Below are 26,231 nucleotides of genomic sequence, written 5' to 3'. Positions count from 1 at the left end.
GAAAAAAAATAACTAACATCTCTACTAGTTGCATGGTATGTTTTATTTGTCAACATGTTGGTTTCTCCAAAGCTATATAATTATCCAATTTGAGCACATTTTTCATCATATTTTTATAATATATTTTTTTTTTCTATAAACAACAACATTCTTTTATTATAGTTATTGTAAAGTCGTTATATTGAGCAGTGTTTTACGATATACAATATTTGTTAAATAAATGTATTTAACATATGTGTTTTCTTGTTTATTTCGCGAATAAATACTATTATATTATTAATAATAATAAGCCACGCATTGAGACTAAAGTTTGTACTCTGTAATAGAAGACATTCATGATAATAACGGTACAAGAAGAAAGCTTCAACGTTCTCGGATTAAAAATGTTATCCGGTAAAAGACATTGAGACTTTCTAATCGCACTATTTCGCAAATAGATCATAATTACAGAGTAACGTATGAATTGCGGTTTTGCGAGGAACATTGACAAATGATAGAAAGCACAACCTATTAGGAACGCTTATTGTCGATTTCTCGAAGGAAAATTATTTTCTTCGTAATATTATCACAAATAATTTATATAAAAAATACGTATTATATAATATATATGTATATATAGATGTATATGGGAATTAAAAAAAAAATTGAGAAAGAAAAAATGAAAAAATATTAAATAACGATAAATAACGATAATCAATCGATTACGAGATACATATATGAAAAATGGTTTAAAGATGATCGCGTGATAAAATTTAAATAGATTCCTCGCAGTGAACCCGATTGATTATACTTATGATTGTGGTCTCGTTTAATCGTTGGCATATGAGGTACGTTATTTGTGTCTACGGATAATTAAAAAAATACATAAAATAATAAAAGTAAGGTCTAATATCTTTCTAAAATATATATAATACCGTATTATGCGCCCTACGGATATGAATCTTAGATATGACGTGTTTAACATTCGTTAAGATGCCACTTACAATCTCAATTCACTCTGTTATCGTACCGATAAATAAAGATATTATCTCATTACCCCTTACGTACAAATTAGTATGCTAATTATTTGTCTGTGTTCGAGTATAATCGAATAGTTGATTAAACAGCATCAATTCGCGATAAAGCGCGATTCTTGCAGAACTTGGAAATATAATTAATCGTTGATAATAATTATATATATTACGACGTAAAGAGATATTATAAAGGATGTTCATTTTAATTGGATCGCCACTGCCATTGTTGAAATAATTCCGAAGTGTGGACTAATCAATCGAAAGTATAAGTTTTTTTCCTCGTATTTGTCGAACGATGATCTCGTGAATGACACTGGTGGCCCACTTGAGATAGACACCCTGCATGTGTAAGGCTTTCGATGCTAAAGTTATAAAAATTACATCGTAACTTCTAATAATTCCACAAATCGTAAATAATAATTTTCAACGAGAAATCTTGTATTTCTTTCACTTTGTTCATTGTTAAAAAAATACTCGACAATGTTACATTTTATTATAGTCGAACTAAAGAACACACTTCGCTCACGACTTTATTCTTTTCCCCGTATTCCAAAACGGATAAAAGGGTCATAAAAAATACATTCGTAAGCATTTATCTTTTCAAATTCGCAACATTATTCGCCACGAATTATTATCTTGGCGAAAAATATACATCAGAGAGAGAGGAGGGGGGGGGGGGTCGATTTGTTCGCTGTATCGTCGCTGGAAATGAAACGAAATATGAACTTTGAAAATCGCGGTTATTTCTCGACGATTCGCAATCGTTCGATCTCTCGTTCACTCCAATACGCGTGAAACGCGAACGAACACCCGTAGTATTTGCATTTCGTTCGTCTAACGTATCGACAGAGTTCTTCTCTCGCGATCATTCTGATTGGTTGATAATATTTATCGAATGGTAAGGAAGAAGAGGAAGCAGACGACATAAACTCGCATACCGCTATCGTTCTTCGCATTGGCACAATTCCTCTCGTTCGAGATGTCGCGATTCTTGAATAAGTTCTCGTCTTTGACGAAAGGCGCGCGTGGATTTACCGTTGTCGAAGTGATCGTGTGTTTGCTGTAAACGATTCTCACGGTACTTTTTTGCATCGCTGGTGTACTCATCTGATGAAAAACTCGATTCTTAGTAACTTGAGCAAACTTTGATTTTCCCTTGCTCAACTTCCAACTGGCCGAGGTGGTCCGTATGGTTGCTCGTTCGATTTCTGAAAACATTTCCCCTATATCGTGTATCGTGTAACGAGAAGAAAGATTCGAAGTGGAGGGGGGCATTCTTAGATTCACGTGCAAAAACGAATGATGGCACGTGAACGTTGTATAAAGTTCGATATCGAAGTTTGTTGGTTATTCGAGTGGATGGTTCGAAAGAAGGGCAAGAGTCGCGTGATGTCAGTGTCAGGGGAATTTTCCATGGAATGGCAGTCGTCGAAAAATGACAGTGTTCGTCGATCGTATACGTATGTGCCGACTCACCGTAAACCCTAAGGGTAGCCTCGGCTTTTCCCATGCTTGAGGACGCTGAACACGTGTACTCTCCCAAATCCGTTTTCTCTAAACGGCTTATCTTCAGTTCGCTCGTTGTCTTCCATTCTTCGTCCGGATGTCCCCGTTCGTCGATTTCGTATCTACCACTGTGTTGACACATCGCTTAACTTTACTGTTCGAGAGTACATGTGTGTGTGCGTGGAATCGATTTCGCGTCTCGGTCATATTTGGACGACACGTCGTGGATCTCACGCGCCGCGCGTTAATCGTAAAGAAACACGTAAGTAAGTGTAGTAGACGTTCTGTGATAACATACCCGCTCATAATAACTTGTTCCTTTCTGGTCCACAAGTTAATCGTCTTTGGATAAGCTTCGATCAAACAGACCAACGATACGTTCGTGTCCAGAGGTGAGCTTAATATTTGATTGGGAACCTTTGCGCTAGGTGGAACTGAAATCCCAAAAAGCAAATAAAACAAATATATCTCCGATCGATTCGATCGATCTTATCCTATATAAGCATCGCGAGAATAATATCATCGAGGATTCGAAAAAGTACTCACAGTTTACCCTTAGATAGACTCTTTTGCTGACTGCCGGGGGCACTTCGTTTTTCGCTATGCAAAGATAAGCTCCCATTTGCTTCCTGTCCACTCTTGTTAATTCCAGCTTCTCACCGGACTGGTTGTCCACTATAAAATCTCGCATCGTATGAATATCTGGTTGAAAGCTCTCGTATACATATCGCTGGCCGGTTGCCAACGTTCGCAACTACACCAAATTACACGCGAAATACGTCCTTTGCGTTAAAACAACGAGACCACCGCCTATTACGATGCCGCCTAAATCTCATTACACTCGTTAACGAGGAATCGGACGAATGATTTAAGGATGAATTATCGGTAAACGGGAGTGACACGGTACGTCGGGCAAAAGTATGGTAATTGAAACGTACAACCGACAAGTATTCGCCAACTACTATCGCGAATATGATAAATCGATACTTCACGAAAACCGCGCGAAGGATCCTATCGTAAAATTCCTGGGAAAATTGCGCGGCAAGAGCGTGGAGAAAGTTGACGATCGTTTATCGTATTATCGTTTAATTATGCGTGTATACGTACGCAACGCTTTCGAAATCGACCAATCCTTCCGTAATTAAATTATTATCGAGGAAATCGCGGACGACACAAATCGTCGAGCGCATCGTCTCATCGCGTACCGATAAAACGTGTCAAACCCGCCTAATGAGATCCATCGAAAATGAAAGATTCATTATTCGCGTTGACAAGTTTCGATCTACTCTCTCTCTCTCTCTCTCTCTCTCTCTCTCTCTCTCTCTCTCTCTCTCTCTCTCTCTCTCTCTCTCTCTCTCTCGATTCAAAATACGAATACGCGTATTTTTGTCGCAACGTCCACTCAACGTACTCAAAATATTGCGTATCGATTTATCAACAATTGTTCGAGAATTCGTAACCATTAATATCTCGCGGGGTAAACGGTCGACGACGAATTTGCCACGCGCCCGAGCGAAAAAACCGTTGGACGCCATTTTTCCCCCCTCCCGAATTATTTTCATCCGTCTCGAGTAGGAACAAAGAAAATCGTCGAATTATACGATACTACGGTGCAGGATCGTGGCGGTGGGCGCACGTGCACGTGGAAATATATCGAAAGTCGTTTCGAACGGACTAATCTCCATTCGATGAGAACTCGCGTTCCAGCGTAATTGCTTTCGATCGGCATCACGTAGGTCGGCCGGATTTACGATGTCTTCACGTTCCGTTTAAACGTAGAACCTAGATGGCGTGCCGAGAGTCGTGACGCGGTCTCCCTCTCCCTTCCCCCTTCTCTCCTCGCCCCGATATCTCTGATGATCAGTCGTGGAAAGAGCGTAACGTTCGTGTACGGCTCGACGAAAATCTTCATTCTTCTTTTAATCGAATCGGGCGCGATCGAATCGAATATCGGAGGGAAAGGAGGGAGAGAAAGAGGGATAATTTTTCGGAAAGGAGGAATCGAAGAAGGAAACTCGAGGATGGGCGATATTCGATGGGTGATATCGAGAAGGAGGAGGAGGAGGAGGAAGAGGCGGCGGCGGACGTTTCGAGCGGTCTTAAGAATTAATAAAAAGAAGAGAATCGAACGTTATTTGTCACCGGGGACGGCGCTCGCGAGAGTGCTCGACTCGAGATAAAAATGTAATATCTTACCTGGTATCAGCGGATCGTGAAGACCCCTCATAAGTATGAAACCACTTTTCTCGCGTCTCCAGAGCACACGAGGTGCCGGCCTCCCGGTAGCTTTACACGAGAGGGTGGCGTTCTCACCCTCCAGAACGGATACCTCGCCTTCCGATGTGCCAGAGCTAAGTATATCCGGCGGAACTGTGAACAGAGAAGGGAGAGAAAGAGAGAGGAGGAAAGAAAAAGAACGGAAAAAAGAGTTGTATCGAAAAATTTTTACGGACGTGAAAGGAGGAAGAAGAGAGGGATGGGTCTGGAATCCCAACCCCTCCTTGATTTGAAATCAAGTCAAAATCGCTCCCCTCCCCTCCCCTCCCCCGCTCCCTCAGAAAAATGAGATACCGTCTATCCTTTCGTGGGTAACACAGAAGGAGCATTCTCGCGATGAGATCTCCCCGTTTCTTTCGGGAGGAGAGCCACGGCCACGGAGGAGAGAGGCCATTTCAATTACACGCAATTCAGGTTGGACAAATATCGTATAGATGGAGGGAGGGGAGGGGGGGAATGATTCGGGGTTGGGCGAGAGAGAGAGAAAAAAAAAAAAAAGGGATCTTTCCTGTGTTTGCCCACAAAGGAATTTCATTCCATTCGGGCCGATCGCTCTTTCGAGTTGAATACCAGGAGGCAAGTATACGTACGCACTCTCGATGAATTCTCGTTCTCCCTTTTCCCCCTCCCTCGTTGGTGTCCACGCACACGCACGACTATACGTTCGTACACCAGACCAAGAGTCGGCCAGACACAGAGAGAGAGAGAGGAATGGGGAGGGGGGACGGTCGGGTAATGTACGGTTGGGTCGCGTGTACCACTATACAGGGGAGGAAGTCGAGGGAAGTATAGGAATCGGACGATGGTGGAACGAATAGAAGCGAGCGGGGGGGGGTGAGGAACACGGGATGTATATATGGTGGGTACGGGCCACCCCGTTCCACAGGGGTCCCCATTGAAACGTATTCTAGCGGCGAGGCGCGCATATTTTCCATCCATCCCTTCTCGAGAGATAGGCTAATCGAAACCTGGGTGCGTGCGTGCGTGACGTGCGCGCATACGAGCGACCGCAAACACCCGGCCGTATCTGGCCGTAGGAATGCGGTATAACGCGCAATTAGGCATACCTAGGACATCCACGCATCCCAGCTGGCTCAACATGGGCTTCGTGTTCAGCTGGCACATGTAGCATCCCCGGTCAGCTTCCCGAAGTTGGCGAATGTGAAGCCGCGAGGTGGCTTCCTCCTCGTCCCTCCACTCGCTTTGATTCTTCGACTTTGCGTTCTCCAACGTGACCAGGAATCGGGGCGAGTGGGTCACCGTTCGTTGGCCCAACGACAGTATCGTCTTATCCTCCACCCGAATCCATCCCACCTGAGGGACAGTTCGAATTCAAGTTCAAAAAAATTCCAATACGTCGATATCTATCTCTATCTCCCTCGCTATCCTAATTGCGTTAATATTAGTTACAACCAACAGATTTACGCGTACGCGTGTACGTGTATTCCGAATAAACGCACACGATCTCCTATACGTGCGCGCAGTTAATTACATTGACGTTTCTATTCAAATACGTATAATGTTATTTATATACGGAACGGATGTGCGGAGGGATGGTTAAATGCGGTGACAAAGCGGGGGCAAACGGACCGATGGAAATCTAACGACGTAAACAATTTTCCAGCTAATTCGAATACCATTTACCCATCCCCCCGCTGTCTCTTTTATCATCTTTTTTCCTTCCTTCCTTTTCTCTCTCTTTTTCTTTTTTTCTTTTTTCCAGAACGAATTAATTCGCATCTCCATAAAGGTAAGGAAGGACGATGAGCGATAGACGATCGACTCGAGTCGATATCGGAGGACGCGTGTTTACGTGCGGCGAGCCGATATATCGAAGACCGATAGGTGTTGGCACGTATGGCCGGTGGCGGTAATTGGTTTTAGGGAGGAATCAAACCCCGGCGAAAGGTTCAATTTAACGTCGTCGGTATCGCTCGCCCCTTCGCCTTTCTCCCCTCCCCCTTTCCCGCATCTCCTACGCGTTATCTATAACGCCGCACTTGGTAATTAATCCGAGGCGACTGTCGTGGCGGCGCGCACATCCCGTATTGCCTAGGTATGCGCCCGTATGCGTCGGGTTACACGATGTCACGCGACACCGACCGCATTCGTACGCGCGCGCCCCCCTTCTCTTGCCTCGAGAAACCGGCAAACCTCCAACGTTGCCACTCGGTGAATCGGTTAACGCGTTCGCCGTTCTCAAGGCGTGCGCAGATATTCCGCGAAATTCCCCTTGTTCTCTCTCTCTATCTATCTATCTATACACACAGTTCGTCTATCGTCTATGTATCTAACTATACCTACGATCGATCCTTCCTCCCCCCCCTCGAACCGAGATAACAACGAGAGAGACTCCCCCCTCAACCTCTCGATCGAATTAGTTATCTCCAGTCTCGTCTTTGAATCCACGCGAATCGTCGTCGCTTCATCGTCCCGACTCTCACACCTTCTCTCCCTTCCCCCTCTCCTATTTGGATTACCAGTCCAATTATTAGGCGTGTAAATAAGTTCTTTCAGTTTCCTTTTTTTTCCCCCCCAAATTCAAGATTTTATTACGTAAATCAGATGCGCGAGATTGTCAAGATAGATCTTTTTGCCAATTCTTCTCGTATCTGGTCGAATTTTCGTCGACCGATTCGATCGTCGTCTTTAAAATTTTCGGCTTTGAATCTTTGGTACGACTTTTTCCACGCTTCTCGCACGCTGTATCGTTCGAAATCGACTCGCACATGACTGGAAACTATTAGAGCGCTCCTCACGACTCTTCTTAAAAACAAAAGAACGCTGTTTCAGATGGCGCCACGAACGTACAAGCGATTCGAATTCGAAGTCAGAAGTTACGACCGTAGAAAAAAAGGGGAAGGGGAACTTGTTTGCACGCCTAATAAAGTAACCCGGCCAGAGTATCCCTGCTCGGGAAAAATATTCGAAAAGAATTCCTTTCCCTTCCTTCGTAATTATCGCGATTTAATGTCGATGTTTCGCCTATATCTCGTCTAATAGCCAGGCGATAATCGGAAATAGAGATCGGCGTTGCTGATACGGGTACTGCTGGTAGTAGGTAGACGTAGACGAGTTGGGTTAGTAGCCCGTATGCGTTTCCGTCTTACCACACCACGGAAGATAAACGGATGAGATTTCTTTGGAAGATTCCGCGGCTCTGACGATTCGACGGGTGACACACATTATCCACGGAGTTAGGAAATTCCCCGGGTGGGAATAACGCTCGACGACGGATAAGTCGTACTACGGCCTTTCGCCGTAGTACCCTCCCCCCTCCTTCCTCCTCCTCCCCCCTCCCCCTTCGGTGTAATATTTCGAGCAGACCCTGGGCCACGAATCTACGTTAGCGCTAAGAGATTGCTCCCCATACCCTTTTCCTAGGCCAGCCTGCTCCATCCCTTTTCCTCTTCCGTTCCATTGTAATCATGGAAACAATCATTCTTCTCTCTCTCTCTCTCTCTCTCTCTCTCTCTCTCTCTCTCTATCTCCCCCTCCCTCAGACGCTTCTTCGCTCTAACCTCCGCGATCTCGCTTCCCCCCTTCCCCGTCTTCCCTCCCAAAACTCGCCTCCCGCATCTATATCTATATCCGTTCATCTTTCTCGTCCCTCTCTTTTCGTCTCCATCGCGGATTTCGGGCTAAACCCGCCTTCCCTCCCCCCGTTCTGTCTTCGTTCCTGCAGGAAGGTGGCGTGGGTGGGTTGGTGGGCGGGTGGGCGGGCGATGTCGGGAGCAACGATGCTCCGCCGGTGTGGCGAGCGCTACCCTTTCGCTCGCCTCTCCCGCAGCAATCACCGATTTGTCTGAATAAGCCCCGGGCAAGTATATGCTCGTGCTTACCCCGGGGAAACACCACTCCGGCCAACTCGCTCTCTCTCTCTCCCTCCGCCGCCCTTCCTCCACACCAGTGGATCGGTGGTGGCTGGCAGCGACTCCATACCCGAAAATACTCTGGTTCATCGATGCTCGATGGGAACCGGCTCGTGGAGAGAGAGATACGGGAGTTGCCAGACTTCCGGTATTAATCGGGGACGAAGCGTCGCGAAGCGTGAACATACGAATCCATGCGAATACGATCGGATGAATCGAGAATCGTCGGTTACGTTACGTTACGGTTACGTTGCGTCGAACATCGTCGCGATCGCGGTTCCGAGATAATATTAACCGGCGGTCGCAGGATGGTGGGGAGTGGGAACGGAGAAGGGAAGGGAGGGGGAACGGTGGAAAACGAAACGACGGCAATTAAAGTTGCAGGATCTCGAGGCAAACTCGAACAGCCTTGAGCGATTCAGCGACGAAGCTTCGCCGCTTCTTCCATGCTAATTTACCTTATTTGAGGATCGATCGTCGTTTCAAAGGAGATCGGGAAGTTCGTACGTTTGGAAACGCGCTAATTCTCGTTTCGCGATATACTCGTCGCGAGAGAGGTGAATAGCGAATAGGAAATTTTTCTGCTCGAGGCGCGTCCCGATAGGTCGGTCACTTCTCTCACGCGTCCGCAGCGCCACCGCCAATTTCTATCTCCCCTGAGAAACTCGATCGTATTTTTTCCCGTTTTACGAGCTTTTTATGCGAGAACGTAGAAAGGATTTCGTCGGCTATAAATAAGGGAATAGGAACGATTCCGATTACAATCGCGTCGACCTTCGATCTCTCGTCTCCTCCTTTTTTTTTTCTTTTCTTGTTTTTATCTTCGCTTTCGAATTTCTCCGTCCCTCGAGAGAGAAACGATGGAGGAAAACTGAGGGAATATCCATCCCGAACGTGTCCATCTCGTTTCTCTTCCCTTTATATCGCGTTAAAAAAACTGTTTAATACACGTAGATCGATGGAACGAGGGTATAACCAAGCACGTCCGATGAAGTTTCGAAAGCCATAAATCTTCTTCCTTGCTTCAACCAGACGTCTTTTTCCGTCTGTCGGACGGAAGAGAATCACGCCTTTGAAGTGGCATATTCTCGTTTCCAAATTCCCCGCCGGTCATGTAAAAATGACCGCGTTCGACGACTCGGATATATATATATATATGTATATAACTCGAGTCTTCTCGTTGTTTCCCTCCCTAGATCCAGATCTTTCGACAAAGGAGGGGACGAGAAAAGATTCTCTGTCGTTTTATCGCCTAAGGAAACGGCGCGTTTCGAACGCGTTACTTCACATCTTGTGCTATGGGCGTCCTGCAAAAACTATCGATGTGACTTATGGACACAAATGTTCGGCGAAATCACGTACTTGGTTGCTTAACAACGAGGAAAAAACAAAATTTTTTCTCATCAACTATTTTCTCTGTATCTTAATATAACGTAAGAAACGATACATCGACAAAAAATATCTTGCTATTTCGAACAATTTACTTTAATATCGATGAATAAAAAGTATATATGTATAGAAAAGGAAAAAATGTTTAGATTCTCGAGTGGACAAAGTAATAGTAACCGTAACTCGTACTATATTATAACGTGTTAATACGACGAGATCGATATTGCGCGAAAAAGTATTCGGTCTCCAACGATCGCTAACTGCGTGCCGCTCACGCGAAGCGTTTCGACTCAGAGCAGTCAACGGTTAAACACCTCGATTCCTCGACCTCTCGACGTCGCGTCTTTGGTGTTTTTTTTCCGCGACGAGGAGAAAATATCCTTGGACGAGGGTGGGGAGGTTTGGAAATTCTTTTGGAAATTCTCGAGAGCACGGCCCACGGCAGATCCGCGTTATATATTCATGAACGGTTAACCGTGGGTTTAGCGGAGGTGGGAGGCCGCCCCGCGCGTGAAAGAAATGGAAGAAGGGAAGGGGAACGTTGTTCCGGGGAGGCGTCTTAAATTCGCGCGTGTTAGCGAGCAACAATGGATCAAAGGAGTTTCGCGGGAAACGCGTCAGAGGGCGGGCGCGTGTGAAGTTTTGATCAGAGGGGCGACGACGCGTTGCTCGGCTAAACTTGCCGGCATTGCTTCGAATTGGATTTCTCCCGCAGGTAACTGCGGCTACGTGCTTTCTCCGCGAGCTTTTCTCTCGCCTCTGTAAAATCGCGATGCGCGCAGCTTTATTTATCTCGCGTATTTCCCTTATTCCACCTTATTCGAATCTGAATAATACACGCATTTTTGGAATGAAATCCGCCCTTTCGTCGTTCCCTTTTATCGTGTATTATCCAAACGAATATTTTTTTTCGCTCCTAATCTAATTCGATCAACGACCATCGAGGCAAGAAAGAAGGTTTAATTAAATATATGTATAATATAATTACATTCTTCTTAAATATAAATACAACCGCAAAGGATTAAATTTCGACGAAACCGGTGATACAAGCCGACGTATTCCAATTCGCTTTGCGTTAATTTAACACTTAATGTACGGGCCACGTAGATTTACGTTTTTGCCTGAATTTTTATTACGCCGCGTTAGTTTTTCATTTTTATTATTGGGTTTTTTTCTTGTTACAATTAGTTGTAGCACTATCTACGTTTGTTTAACTTACCGCGCAGTTTTGCTTTTTAGGTAGTATTTTTTAGTAATTTTGTAATCGTGAAAATTAGAGGAGGGCGGAAAAGATGTGGAAATCCGTGAGAAAATTTATGCAGATAAGTTATTCGACATAAGAAGTGATAATGAATCGAATGAACTGTGACGAAGAAAGTGATGTTTCTAGTGAAATTGTAGCTTCCAGAAAAAATATCCTCGAAAGTCTCGCAAGAATCTCGAAAAAAAAGAAGCGAAACAAGATATATGTGTCGATGAATGTTTTACAAAATATTACACTCGTAAGAAACACTAGACATACGAATAAATTATTTTGTATTGTAATTTTATGGAAAATAGCGTCGTTTAATTTAATTCTTTTAAAAAATGGAAACCGAGAGAAAAAAAACAATCGTTACAAGTGTTAAAAATCAAGGGCGAGCCTGGTCGAAAGCGCGAATAAGTTCGGTGTGGAGAGGTTGCCGGAGCCGAAAAATATGTGAATTGTGTACATTTGAGAATAAAATAATTTGTAGAAAATTATTCAGCTTCGCTGAATAAGATGTATAAATAATTAATTTAATTTTATTTTTTCCCATAAATAATTTTAGATATGCACCATGTAAAGTCTGGTTTATTAATTGGACACATTGAAAACTATCTTTGAAATCTTTCAGAAATACGTTATATAGAAAAAATGAAGTTTTGATTTTTAAGTTTATAATTGAAATTATGTAAAAATAAATTCGAACGAAATTTTTATAAAAGTTCTTCATTTTATCGGTAATAAATTGACCATTATCTACGATAATTTTTTTAAGATACATTGAAAACTATCTTCGAAATCAATACATCGAAATCATTCAGAAATATGTTATATGAAAGAAACGAAGTTTTGTTAAGTTTATAATTGAAATACTAAATACTATATAAAAATAAATTTGGACGAAATTTTATCAAAATTTTATTTTATATATCTTCGGTAATAAACTAACCCTTTACACTCGTATATCGCCATATAGTCGCCATATTTATTAATATAAATATAGTATGTATAATATAATCACATATAATATAATTACATTCTAGGGACTTTTGTTACGTGATTGGTAACCTTTTTAAATATAAATACGAGTGCAAACGGTTAACCATTATCCGCGTCGAATCATAAAAACGATAACTTTTTTAATCACCGGTCATCTTGACCGAGCGCGGTAGGAATAGATGTCGGTAGGTTTAGCGTTAAGGGACAAATGGGAGAGAGTCGTTTCGTCGAAGGGTAACAACGCGTTCAATGGTTCCAGGAGGGTAGTTGGGCGGAATGGATTCGCACGAATGCAAATTTGCGGTTGTCGGGTATTATTCGGTAGTTGGTGTCCGTGAGTATCTCGTTCGTAGATGGAACGGGCGCGTTAAAAGCGTGGCCCCCTATCCTGCGAAAATAATACGAAATAACGGGAAAGCGACACGACGCCGGTGGAAAACGGATTTTCAACGCGTTCGATCGAAACGGGAGGATGTTCGTTGGAAACGTTATTCTCGACACCGAGAACGTGTAACGTTGCTCCTAGACTTTTTTTTATCTCGACGATTAAATCGGTCGGCCGGAATATACGAGGAGACAAATAACGCAAACGGTAAAGAAGAAATTACAGTTTTCGCGCCCGTGGCTAGATCTTGTTTACCGACGTTTCTTTTTTTAACTCGTCCTCGAACCGAAAGTCGAAGTTCGATTAACAGCCTAGGGTGGATTCACGCTGAAAACCTTCTTACTGGAGAAATATATATAACGCGAAATAACCTCGGGCCATCGGCCGGAATCGGCCATCCCCGGTTTAAACGTTTCCATCTCCCGGAAATATCCCTCCGGATACCGTTGTTTTCGCGCCTCTTCCCCCTCCCCCCCTTCCCTCTCCTTTTTTAACAAATCTACTCGACAAATTTTCGCGACAATTTCCATTTCGTTGAATTCGATATTCAATCTCATCGTATAGATGTAATAAATACTGTTACTCGTTATTTTAACGGAGGGTTATATATATATGTGTATATATATATATATCTGTGAACTGCAGGGAGGTGTACCGCAGTCCCAGCACCAGTTCAAATAAACTTTCGAAATTTTTTCAGCCCGATGTTTCAGCGTTGTTGTCGTGCAAAAAAGCGTAAAGCTACACGGCACCCGTCCCTTTCCCCCCAACTTTCCGCGAGCGCCCATCTTCGGCTCCGGCCAGCTCAGTTTTTTTCTCTCCGCTACAAGAAAACGATCTAACTATTAACCATTTGCGCTCCAACGGTGACTTTCCAGGCACTGCTCGAATCGATGCGGCAATTCGAACGGCGACGATATTTATTTACGTTTAACTTTTTTAAAATATGGAATAATATATTATTAAATAGTTAGATTTTTTTATCTCAAATTAGACCATGATCCGCGGATCGAACTACATTTTCGGCGTTAATCCGAGTTCGACGGTCGTGGCGATAGAAATATTATCTTCAAAATTTCTGAGTTTTGTAAGCGTGGAATACAATAATGAAATTAATTCGAGCGAAGATGAGTTTAGATTTTTCGTTATTGAATAACGAAATTATTTCTATTCTATTGAGAAATTGACGATAAAGAGAAGAAAAATAGTGATGAAAATTGAGATACGATAAGAAAAGGTGAAAAATAAGAATAATAGACGGTGAATGGGAGAACACGTTGTTGGGATATTAGTTCAAGATGAGTTTTTCGTTATTAAATAACGAAATTATTTCTATTCGTTAAGAAATTGAGAAGATAAAGAGAAGGAAAATAGTAATAAAAATAGTAGTATAAGAAGACGAAAAATAAGAATAAGTAGACACTGAATGTGAGAGCACGTTTTGGGATTTTAAGGTTTGTAACGACATTTTATCGCGACGCTTGCTCTGACGAACCGAATATGCATCTTGACAATTACTTTATTATTAAAATATCACGCGAAATAACAACGATATAGACTTTAACGTTCGACAAATTTTCTCTCTTTATACGTAAAAGATACGTAAAATATTAACGTAACACGTTACATGCATGTACGCGCGTATAGAAAGGGAGGAGAGGGAGGAAGGTAAAAGAAAGAAGGTTCACGGATTGAAGTTTGATCCGGAAGCGAGATCACGATTTACGACGGATTAACTCGCTGGAAATTGAAAATTTCGTTCCCCCCTTTTGCGTACGTAGCGTGAAAGACACCGAAACGTAAAAAAATAAACACGCATGACGGATATTTCGCCTTTCGAAATTATCCGTTGACGACGAAAAGTTTCGGTGAAAATTCGAAAGATCCTTCGTCTCGTTCACGCGAAGAAACTGCCGAAGAATCGGTTGAAGAAGAAGAAGAGGAGGAAGAGAAAGAGGAGAAGGAGGAGGAAGAGGCGAATGGCGAAATTGGTTGGAACAGAGAGAGAGAGGACGAGAGAGGTGGGAAAAAGACGGCGCGACATCTGCCACGAGCATCCACGCGACCCATTTGTCGCGCCGTCACCGATCGCGCGAATCTATCCTTCTCTCTCTCTCTCTCTCTCTCTCTCTCTCTCTCTCTCTCTCTCCGTATCCCTTACCTTGTGACTCCCCAGCTTTCGTATAGTGCACGGTAGAACGGCCTCTTTCCAATAGCCGCGGTCACATTACCGATCGGCCCCGCGAAACTCGGCAGATCTGCAAAAATCCAGCATCCTTGTGTTTTCATCATCTTCTCGTTGAATCGTTGTCGGTTGTTGAATGATGTTTTTCAAAAACGCGATTCTCGCGAGAAACTGCGAGAAAAAGAAGGAAGGAACGGGGGGAGGAGGTCCGACGAATGGAACTCGCTGTTTCCGCCGTTGCTTTTCGCCGCTGCTCCCCTCCCCTCTCCTCTTCTCCGCCTCCCTGTTTCGTTCATTATCCTCGCGTTTCGCGAGCTTCTCGTTAATTTCGGTCAAAGGGTGTCTCGTTATACACGCAACGTTTCCATTCCTTCTCGCGAACAACGTTACCAACAACGCGTAACAACTTTTGTTACAACGAAACCCGCCCCATTTAGAATTAGCTCGCCTCTCTCTCTCTCTCTCTCTCTCTCTCTCTTCTTGACGTGGATCGCCGTTCTTTATCGGCGCGAACACGCGTCGCCACACTTAGGGAGGGAAGAGGGAGGGGGGGAAAAAATGTATGGAAAAATGGGCGCGACCCGATAAAATAGGAACGGGGGCGATATTTCGCGTAAACTCGAAACATATTTCACGTGGTTCGCAAAGGGGGAGGGGGGTACGATAGATTCGACAGCCCCGTGATTCGTCGCCCCTCGTTAAAGCGTACGTGACGATGCAACGACGACGATTAACAGCTCGTTGCCGCGTATATTAATCCTTTGCACTCGTGTTTGTATTTAAGAAGGTTGTATCAATCGAGGTAACAAGAGTCCCTAGAATGTAATTATATTATGTGTGTAAAAATGTAGAATGACTATTATATGATGACACATAATACGAGTGCAAAGGATTAATATCAAGAGATTCGATAAACGCACTCGGTTATCCGCTCGGCCAAAGACGATAATCCATCCATCTCCTCCTCGATCGAACGTGTTTTGAGTCGATGTAAAAGTGCAACGATGGAAGTAGAAATGACAAAATATCGATCTCGAGGTGAAGAAATCGAAGGGGAAGAAGGGAGGGTAAAAATTACGGGAGGACGAATATTCGCTTATCTCTCGTTTCGAAAGTTTCTCGGTCGAGAATCGGTTGGAGGAACGAGAAATCGCGAAAGGACGGTGACGGGGAAAGGAGGAGGAGGAGGAGGAAGAATAAGTGGAAACGGTCGGGTTTGGGAAAATGAAGGCGGCGCGATGGTATCGGGCGCGATGGCCACATGGCGCGATATCGCGATATCCGACGACGAGTCGAAGTTCGAAAATGGGAGGAACATGACGCTGCGACGCCGCGTTGGAGCGGTGTGCATCGTGTGCATCGAACGGAAAAACGCGGGGCTGCAGCTGCGTCGAGTCGAGTCCCAGCTAGACTCCAAGGTATATCCGACTCGAAACTGCTTATGAAAAGAGAGAGAGAGAGAGAGAAAAGAGGTTCTTGCTATTCGAAGAGTTTGGGCCCGGCGGACCTGGAAAACAGTTCCGTTCCTATTATGATAAGATATTCACCGAGAGAAATAGGGGAGAAAGAGGGGAGGAATTTTCAGGTTGCAGCGCCGGTATCTCGGAACGTAATACGAGGAAACGTGGAGGAAGAAAATGGCGAGCAACGAAGGCGGCGAGGCTGAGAGGAAAAGGAACCGAGGGGGGAGGGAATGGAGAGCGGCGGTCGTGGCCGCCGCCACTCTCCCCTCTATTTTATGGCTAAATTATTCTGGCAGAAAAATAATTCAATCTCCGCTTCTGTACAAGTTATCGTTAGAGTTTTATCCCGATATGCTCGGTCGGGATTTCTCGGGAAGAAATGGAGAGTTTTTACCTTTGGACAGATTCGAAATCGTACAGCGATAAAATCGAATCCGATTTTTCGCGATCTAAGAGCGAATCGTTTTTCCATCCCTTTGGCTCGCTTCGATCTCGTAACGGAACGAAATGAAATTAACGAGGACAGGACGGAAACCGAAACGAAATGCTCGACTCGATTCCGAGAGATCGGTTGATATCTTCATATTTCGTTTCGAGCACGACGTAGTAACGCGAAGGAGTAAACAAGATGGGAGGATCGATACGCGGATATTCGTAAATAAAAGGAAGGACGGGAAAGGAGAGGGCCGTGTACGTCCGGCGAAATAATATTCTCCAACCGACACGCTCGGTTCGCCCTCTCTCTCCCTCTCGTAAATTGGGAAATTTTTCTCTGATACTTTGGAAAGCGGAAACGAAAGAGAGGAAGGAACGTCGAAGGTCGAATCGAATCGCGTATAGCACAGGTTTGGAACGGGAAGAGGAAGCATCGGTAGAGACAGGATAAAATATCGTAGCGCGTATTTCAGGCGAGATCTTTGCGGCGAGAAAGAGAGAGACTCGTTGCCTCGCGTCGGACGGCAACTGGTAACGGTCGTCCACGATATCTACACCTGCCTCTCTCCCTTCCCCGCCGCGCGAGAAACAACGTTTTTTTGCGTTACGTTACAACTTACCACGAATAAAGAGGAATCGTTTCGTTTCGCGTAGAAATACGCATCCTCTATCTCTCGACAAATTATTCTCCCGGTGGGTTACTTTTATCGAAAGATAGGCGCGCAATCGTGGGGAAAACGGAATCTGAGAAATGGTCGACGTTGCAATCGAGAGAGAGAGAGAGAGAGAGAGAGAGAAAAAGAGAAAAGAAATGGATCGAGGATCGAGGAACGCGCGTTCCGTAAATTTTATCGATGGTAAAAAGTTACGCGCGTTCGAAACGCGGGGGATCGGTGGAAAAAGAAATCCGGTGAGTATCGGAATGCGTTTCTCGTTAACTCTCGTCGCAAGCAGGGGTATCTCGAATCGGCTATTAACGTTGAAGATCCACGGCGACGTGGATTTTCCTCAAACGAGAGTTTAACAAAGTTCCATGTTATTACGATGGAACAGGGAACTTTGAAGATAAGAGGGAGAGAGTACAGAAGGAAGCTTGACTTTCAAGGGAAGGCAACTTCGCTTCGGAAAGAGCAAACATTTCTTCTCTCTTTCTTTTTTTTTTTTTTTTTTCGGAGCAGAGCTCGGCAAATTTTTATCCCGACGAAAGCATTAATTTGTGAAAAAAAAAAAAAAAAAAAGAAAGAAAGAATGAAAGAAAGAAAAAAAGGAAGAGATAAAAGTATAGGAATTTCGTGGCACGGTCGCGGCCTTCCCCCTCCTCCTCCTCCTCTTTAACTCGCGTTTCCGAGATATTTAAGTTTCATCGCGAAACTTTAGCGAGACGTTGCATTTATTAAATCCTCTGGCATATTTGACGAGTAAATCTGAGAATTGTCGTATCATTGTCGTTATCCCCCGTTTCCAAGGAATAAAGGATATAAAAATCGAGGGAAGGATCTCGCGATCTCGCGGAGAGCGAACGAGAAGAAATGGAAGGAAGGGAAAGAGAGAGAGAAAGAGAGGAATCCATTTATTAAAGGGACGATATTAATGTTTGAGCTAGTTACACTGGGGGAACGGAACGGAACGGAAAAGGTAGGACGGCAATGAAAACGGCAATGATCGTAAACGTATTTCACTCGAAATATAAAAGATTACAAATATGTATAGAAAATCAATCTCGTGCCGGCCGCGCCGTTTTAATTAATCGCGCATCAGTTGGAACGAATCGGCCGCTTCCATAATACGCGCGACTTTTAATCGCGACTCGCCACGTAATTCGATCAATTTAATTACATTTTCCGCGAACAATATAAATTCACCGTGGCAAGCGATAGATAATATTTGATACGTTAATATCTCGAAAAGTAGGAATCGGCGTGTAAAATGGGTCAGTGCGAGCCAACGAATAATAAAAGCTATTACCGCGACGATGGGTACACAAGGCGCAATTATATAACCGTTACGATTAATAAATGCGGCGGGATCGAACACTCGGCGAAAGGAGGGAGCCACCATCTGCGGGCCGCCCGTTTAAAGTCTCGTTCGACTCTCCGCTCCCCTCCCCCCCCTCCTTTCCTCCTTCCCCCCTCCTCCTGCCCGTTGGCTCGGTCGTTTGCAACGCGTTTACGATGCTTATTAAATTCATTAAACGCACGAATCGCGTATCGCGTATCCGTATTGAAACGCGACCACCACCACCTCTTACCTCGATCGTTTCGTTGCATATCATATCAATACGTTGCGTTGTACCCGTATATTATTTCCTCGTAATCATCGTTATTATTTACTTATCCAGAAAGAAAACTTTTGTCGGAAAAATCGAGCCGACCTCGGACCCGACGATATAATTTCCGCCGCGAAACTCCGCCGTCGTCCAACACGCGCCAACGGTTTTTGCTACAAAGGATTTCGTTATAAATCTGTACAGCGCTATGGATAATGGTCGAAAAGTAGGTGGTATGGAATGCCCTTTTCTTCCTTTTTTTTTTTTATTATTTTTTTTTCCTTTCCCTTTTTTTTTTTTTTTTTTTCGAGAACTGAACTCGTTATCGGAGTTGGGTAACCAGGTACGTACTAGATATATATATATATATATATAGTATATATATACATACGTATATGTTATATATATATATATATGTACATAGGTAGTACCTAGGCAAAGTGAAATGGAGGACGGGGGAGGAGCGAGAAAGTTAGCATACGAATGCCCAATTGTGTTTGTGGACTGGTTCGTCGCTCTGATTTACATAGTTATTATGATATTATGCAGACGCAAAAGGATTTTTATCATCGTGGTCTGTCTTTGTCGTGAAAAGAAAAAGAAGATAGTACAACTCGCGTGACACGAGTTTTCTTGTTCCTTTTTTTTTTTTCTTTTCTTTTCTTTTTACCGCTCGTTTCAATCCGTCGAAAGACGCATGAAGGGCTCGAAACACGGGACAAATTTGAAAGAATTCGCGAAAAAGAGAACCCAATCGATTCCAAAATAGAGGAAATGGAGGAAATTAGCTGATGTTAATCTCGGATTTTACGCGTTGCGAAAACTTTCTCTCTCTCTCTCTCTCTCTCTACGCCGTAAATTTCCCTCCTCTATCTTCTCCTCGTAATCGGCGTAATTTTTCTCGCGCTTTGTTGTATCCTCCTTCGCCATTCTGCAATCTTCGCCGCCCTATATCCTCCCCCCCACTTTTTAATCCCGTTCGCCCATCGCCCTCCTGAAGAAAAATTCCGAAATATCGAGCCTCGTATTCCTCGAGCCACGGTCTAGATGTTGCACAGCTGGGCACAGCTGAATTCCGACCAACTTAACGAATCGATGAATCTCGTTGTACAAGAAACGCCTCTCCCCGAAACTTCGAACCCGCGCAACGGCGAGAGTATCGCAGCGGGCAGAACTAAAGCCGATTACTAAAATAACACTCGAGAGCTTCCGCGGCAGCTAGAGAGAGATAGAGAGAGAGAAAGAGAAAGATGAAATCCGTCCGAACAAGTTGATTCGCGGTTTCGTATCGTGGGAATATACACACATAATATATACTACAAGTTTTTCCAACGTTTCGCAACGTTGCAACAAACAACCAGATTATTACTATTATTATTATTATTTCGACCGTTACTCTCCTCTCTTCCATGTTGTTTTAGAAAAGGAGGAGGAGGGGATCGGTTAGAAAAGCGAACTGGACGACGACCGGTCGGATAGATATATCGGATCGATCCTGGATTGGGCGACACGTTCGCGGGTAAACGTTGGGGAGTTGCGGGTATTCTCGGTGGACTAAGCGGAATACGATGGGAAAGCGGATTATAGGAACGGTGTTGGAAAAGTTGGTCGCTCTTTTACCTTCCCCCCGATTCCTGCGACTTTAAATTCTCACGGCTCGAATCCTCCTTGCCCGAAACTTTTTCTCCCGCGATAGAGTAAATATATAACCTCTCTCTCTCTCTCTCTCTCTTTTCGCTCGCTCGCTCGTTCGCTCGAACGGCTTCTCCTCCTTCCTCTCTCCCACCGCGTTAGAATTTCCGTTAGGAACGCGGCACGACTCTTCGCCACCGTTCTGCTTCTTTTGAAACCAGAAGTGACCAGACGGGCGGGTAGGAGTCGCCACCGTCTCCGCCGTCATGGCTACTAACGGCCGCGATAATTCCATTTCCCACGAAGCGGTGCGAATTCGTGCTTTAATTAATCGAATTCGCGCCCGTGTCCCCGGGATCTGCCAACCAACCACCATCCTCCTCCTCCTTCCCCTTCCTCTCCCTCCTTCCCACGACAGGTTTCGATCCTGCCGGAAATTAGTAAGATCGCACATGCGGGACACGAAGGTTTCCTAACTGCGCCCTATATATGTTTATGTATATGTGAGTGTGTGTGTATATACGTGAGCGAATACTTGGACGCGCGTTATTCGCGTCACGCTTCCTCCTCCTTTAATGCGCCCCGGATAGACGGCGCTCCTTGCATCACAGGAGAGGAGGGAGAAAAAGGTTTATTAAAGTTTGGAGGGCGGAAAATTTGCGACTAAACGCTTGGCGCCGCGTTGCGAACGGATTGAAATCGGGATCGTTTTCGGGATAGGAAAGGGAGGAGGAAATATTAGCGCGTTCCGAGCCGTTGATTCCGTTTCGAAGGGGAGGGGGGGGGGAGGGAGGGGTATAAACGAAGGAAGGGCGAAGAAGAATGGGAAGTTGGTGGGCGCGTTGGTGGAAAGTATGCGAGGTGTGCGAGAGCAGGTTCGCGGGGGCGTTCATCCGAAAATCTAATTTCGCCTTGCTCCTTCCTTCCGTCCGCCGCCGTTGCTCCTAGAGTTGTCCTCGAGTTTTCGAAAAATCGCGTCGAGCGTGGAATTTTCGACGAGCCGAAGAAGACAAAAGAAGCGGAATATTCGCGACGTAAACCCGAAACAACTTGGGCAACTATTTCAGCGAGGAGCGAGATCACCGCGTGCGGAAATTGCGTTTAAAACTTTGGCGCGCGATGTTTAGGTATGCGAGGGCCGACGCTCGGGTTTCGCGCGTATTATTCCGCGCGTGGCACGCTCGAGGTGGCTTAAGACGCGCCAAACTGTCATCGAATCCCGCGCGCATACCTCGCACGCGTGGTCACGTGCATCCGCATTACCTGTCGCTAATTAATGCCAATCTCGTTGTCTCTCTAACGCGATCCTAGCGCGAGCCACGCGGATGCCTCCGATATTAGACGGGTTCGAGTATGTCGACTCCATCCTGATATTACTCCTTCCCCCTCCCCCAATAACGACGATCATTGGCGTATCGAGCCACGATCCGATCTTTCGCGGATCGAATAATCTGTCTCGAAGAGGAAGGGCACAATGAAACAACACCTGTTCGCTTCTTGAGTAATTTTGACGCGTTCGTACGTGAGTGGAGAGACTGAAATTAGGGAGATGAAGTGTGGTCAGTTCGCGTTTCGTGATCCCGGAATGGGATAAGATCGGCGCACGCGCGACAACCGTTTAAGCGGTAAACTTGTAAGCGGTGAAATAAAGTTGGAAGCTCTCCGCTCACCGTGTCTGTGACAGTTTAATTAATATCTTTCATCCTCAAAGGGAAAAACTTGGTGAAGTAACCTAGGGCAGCAGGAGTGGAGCCCGAGTGGAGCTACTTCAACTTCAGGGACACCGTCGTCGTCGTCGTCGTTATTCGCGGCTATCCCTTTCTTTCGTCTCTCAATGTACGTTGCGCCGCCCGCAAACTTTCTCCTTTCCCACGCTATTTTCCACGAGTCCGAAACTCGAGATTCGGAAGATTCTCAACGGCGGCGCCACCGTCTTATTTCGATTCAACGTAGATTATTCCCTTCTCGCGAATTTTTATCCTTTCCTCGGCTCCTTCTTATCGTCTCTCCCTCATACCAAGTCGCGAAGGATATTACGCTCGTTTAACGGTGCGCAAGCCTCCGAGCTAACGCGTTATCCCGGTTCCACGATGAATACGTATAACCGCTTTGCCCAACCACTTTATCCGATCTCGCGCCGCTCTTCCCCCCACCGCTAATCGACCGAAGTTCCCGAATGAGATCGAAGATGGCTCTCTCCACCGTGACGCGACGGTTAAGACGCGTATTAAAGACGAGTTTTTTGAGATGCGTTGTGCGATTCTCTCTTCTCGCGTAATGAAACTTCGTCCTCGACGAAGCGACGACCGAGACGTCGTTAAAGCCTGACAAAGTTTAAATTAAATTTAACGTACATATATCCTTTGAATCGGAGCCTGTTCCTCCAACTTCTCGGCGGAATGAAATCGATTGTTGCCGTAATTTCCAAGTTATCGAGTCGATGAACAAAAACCGTTCCGTCGAACGATCGAACGATAATCCGTTCTCATCCGTTTGTTAATTCCGTTCTAATTTCGTTTCCATTCGTTTAAAAGGGTTAAGTAATCTAGATCGCGCGGATGATCAATTCCCCCGAAACAAAGGCCCATTGTCATCGAGATTACGATCGAAAACATGCATCGTATGCATACATATATATATATTATGTTCTTTGATTTTTACTCTCCCTTTGTCGATCAACGTACGAAACTAATATTATACGAGGAAACGTTCTTACATTTTCTTTTTCTTTTCATTTTCTCGTTCACCAACGAAATACGTATATTCCCGTACATATATATACGTACGCAGGTGGCGATTAGTCCTGTAAAATACGAGGACGAGCTCGAGGACGGCTGATAACGCGCAAAAAACTGTGATCCGGCGCACGAAATAAAAGCAACGTCGCGGCGGGCAATAGGATGAAACCGAAGCTACCGATGAAAAACCGCGATTAGGTGATCCGAGCCGGCCGAGCCGTCCACGCCAAGTCGCCCCGGTAATTAAACCCTTTGACGTGCGTACCTGCTTGGTTCGAGCACCTCTGTCACCGTCCTCCAATTCGAAAAAAAAAAAAAAAAAAGGAAGAAAGAGAGGAAACAAAGGGAAAAAGAGAGAGGGAGAGATAGCTCTCGAGAATAATTCCGGGCAGAGTCCATCGGGTTTGGGAATTTGGGTCCAAGTTAGTTATCACCGATGTACACGCGAAAACTCGTTTCGCTACGCGTTTCGGTAATAGTTGTAATTCGATTCGATCCGCGTAATTAGGGGCGTGAAATTAATTTGGCACCGCGCAAACATTTCGATCGAGGCGAAGCGAAAAAGTTTTTTCCCGAGAGTTTGATCGCCGCGTAATAACCACTCCACTCCTCCCGTTAATTGATTTCGATAATTCGATAAATCCTCCTTTTCTCGGCTAGATTTGGAGAGAGAGAGAGAGAGAGAGAGAGAGAGAGAGTGAGAGTGAAAGAGAGAAAAAAGAAAAGAAAAGGCGACCGATACGCGTGTGCATGTACGTGTGTATGCATGTACCTGATAACGTAGGATTCGTCGCAGAGGCGTCCTGGCGCGCGGCGTCGCTGGTAATTGTAGCCCCGCCGAGATTGGTACTGTAGTCTTCGAGAAGTACGTAGCACAGTAATAGCCGTGCCACCCTCATTCTGAAAGTGAAAGAAGAAAAAGAAGCCTGAACAATAATAATGACTCCTCTCTCTTTCCCTCCCTCCCGCCCTCTCGCTCGCTCGCTCCACGATCCTCCATCTCCCTCTGTTTCGCCTATCCCCCAAACTCCTTTTACCGCTTATTTCTTTCCTCGTGCACCACCACCACTACCGGTTCTTCTTTCCTTTTTCTTCTTCTCTTTCTTTCTCTTTTTTTATCATCATCGCGATTCCTTTCATCCTTCTTCCATTTCTCGATCGATATACTGATTTGCCAGGTATACTCAGGTTATGAGCGCGATAATAATTATCGTCCAGAAAAAGGAACGAAGGGGCAACAATTATCTGTTTCACGTGCCATTTCGTAAATAACTATACCTCCCCCCCTGACCATTTAGCAGCAGCAGGAGCGCAGATTTCAGTGGGAAGCGGAATTTACCACCTCCCAACGAGAAGAGAGAGCTTATACGTACGCGCAACCGCTCCCGCTCTTATTTACGACGGGACTAAATGAAAAATTTCTCTCTCTCTCTCTGTCTCTTCGTATTATGGGAATGGGTGGAAAAAAGCGCCTCCACCTGCCGGCGGGTTCTCCTCGATAAACATCGATTCTCGAACAACGATTCTCCCCCATACATATCGGCTCGAATCTTTCTCGAAGCCTCGAACCTCCATGTCAGATTATAAGCTCTTTGTTTTATCTCGCTGACGCGTGATCGATGCTTTTCGAGAACGGAGAAAGAGAGAGAGAGAGAGAGAGAGAGAGAGAGAGAGAGAGAGGAGAACGACGAAATCCGCCCGCCGCCGGCTTCGGTTGAAAATCAACCTTCCCTTCCATTCCCTCTTGATCCACTCGGAACGGAGAGAGAAAAAATTCTTTCAGACGTACGTCTGAATCCACGGGTTCGATCGTGGGCAAGGGAAGGGAAGGGAAGAGATCGTGGAATTAACACGGCGTTAACACGTAGCCACTTTCCGAATGTCTTAATTTCGAGAGATAGATATCGTTTTCACTCGTAGTCACGGTTTACACCCCACGGTCCAACAATTTTATGGGAGAAAGAAGGACCGGGAAGAAAATCGGATTTTCGTCACCGTTAAAAGCTTTCCAGATTGATAATACAAGGATCCGGGCGTGAGAGATTTCACTTTTCGAAGCAAAATTCCATTTCCGACCGTCTTCCGTGTGTTTACCGTGATGAGCTGTTTGTTCGCAAACATAGTCTCTGTTCAGAAAAGAATCGCGCAAACGTTATGACCGATTTAAAAGCCTCGTCGACGAAATGGTCGGGAAATGCCTTTGCGAGCGCTTGCTTCCACCTCTGAGAGAGAGAGAGAGAGAGAGAGAGAGAGAGAGAGAGAGAGAGAGAGAGAGGGAGAAAAGAAAGCTTAATAGCTCGGTTCGCATTGTACTGGAAATAAGTTGATCTTGATTCGGTGGGGATGAATCCGAGCGCATCCATTCCCTGAGGAATGGCCTCTCTTTGATAATTTGGTAATCCCGAAAAATTGGAATTTCTCGTTTTGTCTTCGTTACGATGAGACGGCGTTAAGCGCGGCTTAAATATCACCGAGTCAAGGATCTCCGCTCTCCTACCGATAACTTCTTTTCTTCTCCCCCCCCGAATATCGTTCCCCGTATAATCAAGGGAAACGTCAACTCATCATTTTTTCCCTCCCCCCCCCCTTCCCTTTCCCTCCCGCCTTTATCGAGGGATCGAGTCGTCAATTAACGGACATTATTATTAATCGATCGTCTCGAACTTTGAATTTTCGAATTCGGCCAACGTTTCTTCGAGAATACGTGTATCCGCTTATAATAATAATAATAATAATAATGATAATGATAATAATAATAATAGGCGAACGAACAGATCTCCTTTTCCTTTTCTCTCTCTCTCTCTCTCTCTCTCCCTCTCGACTGT

General features: G+C 44.9%; 1 protein-coding gene across 1 annotated transcript; it reads right to left on the bottom strand.

Annotated features, from left to right (window-relative positions):
- Positions 1-22: 22 nt before the first annotated feature.
- LOC100868622 (lachesin) lies at positions 23-25,911 on the bottom strand. Its single transcript, XM_086906810.1, is given in 10 exon segments — positions 23-2,221; positions 2,490-2,647; positions 2,818-2,953; positions 3,066-3,194; positions 4,716-4,889; positions 5,864-6,110; positions 14,849-14,895; positions 14,898-14,945; positions 24,179-24,306; positions 25,720-25,911. Coding segments are annotated over 10 exon segments (1,437 nt in total). The 5' UTR covers positions 25,770-25,911; the 3' UTR covers positions 23-1,901.
- Between the last annotated feature and the right edge of the window lie 320 nt (positions 25,912-26,231).

The sequence above is a fragment of the Apis florea genome, unplaced genomic scaffold (genome assembly GCF_048593485.1).
Source record: "Apis florea isolate Af1SG1 unplaced genomic scaffold, ASM4859348v1 contig_2495_pilon, whole genome shotgun sequence".
Taxonomy (NCBI): domain Eukaryota; kingdom Metazoa; phylum Arthropoda; class Insecta; order Hymenoptera; family Apidae; genus Apis; species Apis florea.
This window is presented reverse-complemented; position numbering and strand designations above follow the sequence as displayed.